Source organism: Trichechus manatus, unplaced genomic scaffold (genome assembly GCF_000243295.1).
Source record: "Trichechus manatus latirostris isolate Lorelei unplaced genomic scaffold, TriManLat1.0 scaffold00057, whole genome shotgun sequence".
In the NCBI taxonomy this organism is placed as follows: domain Eukaryota; kingdom Metazoa; phylum Chordata; class Mammalia; order Sirenia; family Trichechidae; genus Trichechus; species Trichechus manatus.
In genome coordinates, this window is record NW_004443993.1 from 14,778,912 (window position 1) to 14,783,056 (window position 4,145).

Here is a 4,145-nt window from a genome sequence, read left to right on the forward strand (position 1 = left end):
CCCTGCGCCGACCCCGAGTCCACAGAATGCCTGGCTTCTGTTTCATACTTTTCCGGTTTTTCTTTGTCTCTAACAAACATGTACTTTGCAGGTCGGATAAAGGCCTTATCAAAACGATACTGAAAAGCTTACCCAGATCCGTTCTCCCCTTGAAGCCCCCAGACTCCCCTCCATTAGGGAAGCCCTCACTCTTCCTCGTTCCTGCTGCTGTATCCCTGGCCCCAGAGTGGTGGGTGGCACAGGCGGCCATCTGCCTTCCTGCCCTGCCCGAGTCCCAAGGAAGCCCACATGTGGCTGCTACCTGGGCACACACCCCCAATGGCTTCCTTTGGCAGTGACGAATGAGCTCTGGGGCGTTGGGCCAGGTAGATGTGATGGTTAAGGCTGTGTGTCAACTTGGCTGGGCCATGATTCTCAGTGGTTTGATAGTCATATTATGATGTGATCACCTCCACGATGAGATTTGATATGATGTGATCACCTCCATGATGGAATCCGCTGTGAGCAGCCAGTCAGCTGAAAGGGAGCTTCCTTGGGCACGCGGCCTGCATCGAGTATTAGTGGATGTTCCCGCAGGGCTCAGGGGCTTTTGCTCCCTCTGGATCCTGCAGCTGGCTCCTGTTCGTCTGACCTCTGGTTCTCGGGACCTGAGCTGGCCGCTTACCTGCTGTCTTGTCTGCTGATCTTGGGATTTGTCAATTTTTGCAGCCTGTGAGCAAGAGCCCTGCTCTCTGACCTGCTGATCTTGGGTTCCCCAGCCTCTGCGGCTACATGAATCAGGAGATGCCTCTATCCTGACCCATGGACCTGGGACATTCCAGCCTCTACAACTGTGTTAGCCATTTCTTTGATATAAATCTCTATTTATACATATTTATACGGTTTACTGGTTTTGCTTCTCAAGGAACCCAGCCCAGGACAGTAGACGCAGGCTCGAGTCCAGGGCGTGCCTCCCTGTGCCACTACAGATTGTGCCCCTGACGGGCCCACAGACCACCTGCCGGAAGACAGACCGTCTGCCCACGTCTGCCCCGACCTCATGGTGTGATCCTGGAAAACGTGCTGTCTGCCCACGTCTGCCCCAACCTCACTGTGTGGTCCTGGAAAATGGACCATCTGCCCGCATCTGCCCCAACCTCGCTGTGTGGTCCTGGAAAACAGAACGTCTGCCATGTCTGCTTGGACCTTGCTGTGTGGTCCTGGAAAACGGATTGTCTGTCCACATCTGCCCCGACCTCGCTGTGTGGTCCTAAGCCAGTGGCTCCTCTCTCTGGGCCACAGGGGGGTCTGTAAATCTCCCCCCAACCCCGCCCCACACCTGAGCCCTCCCGATGTGCAGGGCATCACAGCGGGTGGTCAGGGGCCGGGCACTCACCGAAGACCGAGGATCCGGAGACCGAACAGGCCAGGAGCTGTGGAAAGAAGCAGGGAGTGGGGGCAGTGAGCGGCTGGCAGCTTGAGGCACACACACATGCCCCACACCAGCTGCCATCGAGTCAGTTCCAGCTCATGGTGATCCCATGTATTAAACAGCAGAACTGCTTCATAGAGTTTTCTTGCTACATTCTTTATGGAAGCAGGTCACCAGGACTTTCTTCCTCAGCACCACTCACTGGGTTCGAACTTCCAACCTTTGGGTTAGTAGCTGACCACATTAACCTTTTGTGCCACCCAAGGAGGTGGGCAAACACGAAACACCTCCTGCCTCCTACTATCACGAGCTCTGGAGCCTGGCCCACCGGCTCGGCCTGGCCTCCAGGTGTGTGCCCACTGGGCCGTGTCCAGCCTGCCCTCGCTTGGACCCGTGCTCCACCTCAAGTTCCACTTCATGAACACTTGGTAAAAGAGGGGTGTGCCGCGAAGAACTTATTCTTGCCCAGAAAGAGGTCGGGCCCGGGTCGCCGGCTGCTGCAGGACAATCAGATACCCTGCCTGGTGGGAGGGCCTGTCCGCCCGGGGTCTCGGATCACACTGGATGGTCCAGCAGCGTGATGCAGGGTAGGGGCTTTCGGTCACACGGCATCAGATTGACCGTGAAGGCAATCAATCCATCAGTCATCCTAGATGATGCAGCTCCGGTAAGAAGTCTGAACGCTGAGCCTAGAGGCGCTTCCCTGCTGGTGGACTCTGAGTGTTGTCCTCCTGGGTGTCAGGAGGGTGACGCACCCTGATTCGCAGGGAGAGGACACCAAAAGCTCTGCATTTGGACCCCTCCCAGACAGCGCCCTTGGTGCGCCTTCCCTGGGCAGGCTTTAACCTGTGTCCTTCCCCTGGGATACACCGTAACCAAGAGCCTCCGAGGGTGGCTTTAACGCCCCAGGGATTTGCAGTTGGTGTCAGACTGTGTTCCCTCTGACCTGGTAGTTGGCCGGGACTCCCAGCAGGGGGTCTTTTAACATGTGAACCAGAGTGTCCTGCCTGCTCAAAGCCCCACAGCCCCTGAAGGAGAGCCACACAGCAACCAGGCCCCTCCCTGCAACTCCCACCCCCCCTTCTCCACTCACGCCAACGTCTGTCCCTCCTGCCTCAGGACCTTCACACCTGCTGTGCCCGCTGCCTGGACACCCTGCCTCCATCTGCATGTGGCCAGTCGCTTCTCATGCGTCAGGTTTCAGCCTGAGCGCCCTAGCCATCCAGTCTACCTCCTCTAAGTTTACTTGTGGGGGGCCTGACTCCCCAAGTGCCCCGGTGTCTGTCTCGGCCTTGGCTGTGGCTGATGCACACGGCACTCGGCAAGTATGTGCTAAGTAAACAAGCCCACAGACACCACCATCGACACACTAGGTCCCAGGCTGGAGGCTCGCAGGGTCTCAGACACAGCTGAGCACGGCCCCTGTCCCCCAGGAGCTGCAGCCTTGTGGGCAGAGAAGGTACCACCCACATTGTCATCCTACACAGCAGAGAGGACGGAGCCCTGAAGAAAGCTTCCAGTGGAGGCCTCCTTGGAGAACCTTCCTGTGGTGGGGCGTGGGGGGATGGGGGTGGGTGCTGCTGAAACAGGAGTCAGGGCTGCAGAGAGGGGCATGCAGGGCACAGGGCCCCACAGGGGAAGGCCTGGAGGTAGACCTGGGGGAGGCCAGAAAGGCCAGGACTGGGCATGGTGGGCTGGAGTCAGACTGCCCCGGCTCCCTTGGTCCACACAGCCTTCTCCCACCTCTGAACTCCTCATGCTCAGGCAGGCTGTCCCACAAAACCCAATCTTGACCTTGTCCAGGGCCCACTCTGTCCTGCTGCCCTAGCCAGCCTGCAAGTCTCCAAAGAACGCAGCCTGCATCACCTACTTTCTGCTGGGCCCGGAGGCAGGCCTGAGAAATGCTGCCAAATGCCCAATCCCTGACTCCTCTGTGAGCTGCCCCTCCCAGCCTCCGTTTCCCCACCTAAAAAGTTAGAGCTTCGGACAAGCTCACAGCAAAACACATGTCCTTTAGCTCTGGAAGGATTTTATTACACTTCTATATTAGATACAGGATCCCTGTGTGATACAAATACTTAAGCGCTGGACTGCTAACCAAAAGGTTGGTGGTTCAAATCCACCCAGAGGTGCCTCGGAAAAAAGGCCTGGTGATCTGCTTCCGAAAGATCACAGTCTTGAAAACCCTATGGAGCACAGTTCTACTCTGCACACGTGGGGTCGTCACAAGTCGGGATCAACTGAATAGCAACTCACAGCCGGCAGGGGTCCCCGGAGAATTCAGGGGGTCTTAGAACTCGCATGGCCTCTTCGCTGCCACCGATCTCTTACTGAAAACCAGCCTTTCATCCAATTCTGAGTGCAGACGACAAACCACGCCAGCACTGGCGGGACCCCGCGGCTTCCTCACCCACAGAAATCCCAGGAATTCCCTAAGCACAGGACAGGGGCTGCGGACCTCTCCTGGGCCAAAGCACCACCCGCCCTAGGTCTCTGCGCTCCGGGCATGAACTAAGAAGCGCTCGGACACCACGGCTCCGACCAGGCTGGGGCACACTCTGATAACGGTCTCGTTCTCTGCAAGCCCAGGGGCTGTACGCTGGGGTTACATCCTATTATCTGGGGAGGGGTCGCTGGCCCAGCACGGTCGAGGCACCCTCTCTGCGAGTGCCCGTCACTGCCCGGGGCTGGCGAGGGGGCAGGAGAGCCCGCGGGGACCCGGGGTCCCGTCCCT

General features: G+C 58.1%; 2 protein-coding genes across 2 annotated transcripts in view; both read right to left on the reverse strand.

Moving 5' to 3' along the window:
* The window catches only part of NDUFS7 (NADH:ubiquinone oxidoreductase core subunit S7), an 11,795-nt gene extending 8,081 nt beyond the window's left edge, over positions 1-3,714 (reverse strand). The window contains exons 1-2 of the mRNA XM_023733161.1: positions 3,668-3,714; positions 1,319-1,412 (exon numbers count right to left, since the gene is read on the reverse strand). Coding sequence (XP_023588929.1) covers positions 1,319-1,412; positions 3,668-3,714 — 141 coding nt within the window. The remainder of the gene's footprint in view (positions 1-1,318; positions 1,413-3,667) is intronic.
* Positions 3,715-3,896: 182 nt separating this feature from the next.
* PWWP3A (PWWP domain containing 3A, DNA repair factor) overlaps positions 3,897-4,145 on the reverse strand; it is a 30,888-nt gene continuing 30,639 nt past the window's right edge. The window contains exons 11-12 of the mRNA XM_023733162.1: positions 4,068-4,143; positions 3,897-3,988 (exon numbers count right to left, since the gene is read on the reverse strand). Of these exons, the coding sequence (XP_023588930.1) occupies positions 3,897-3,988; positions 4,068-4,143 (168 nt within the window). The remainder of the gene's footprint in view (positions 3,989-4,067; positions 4,144-4,145) is intronic.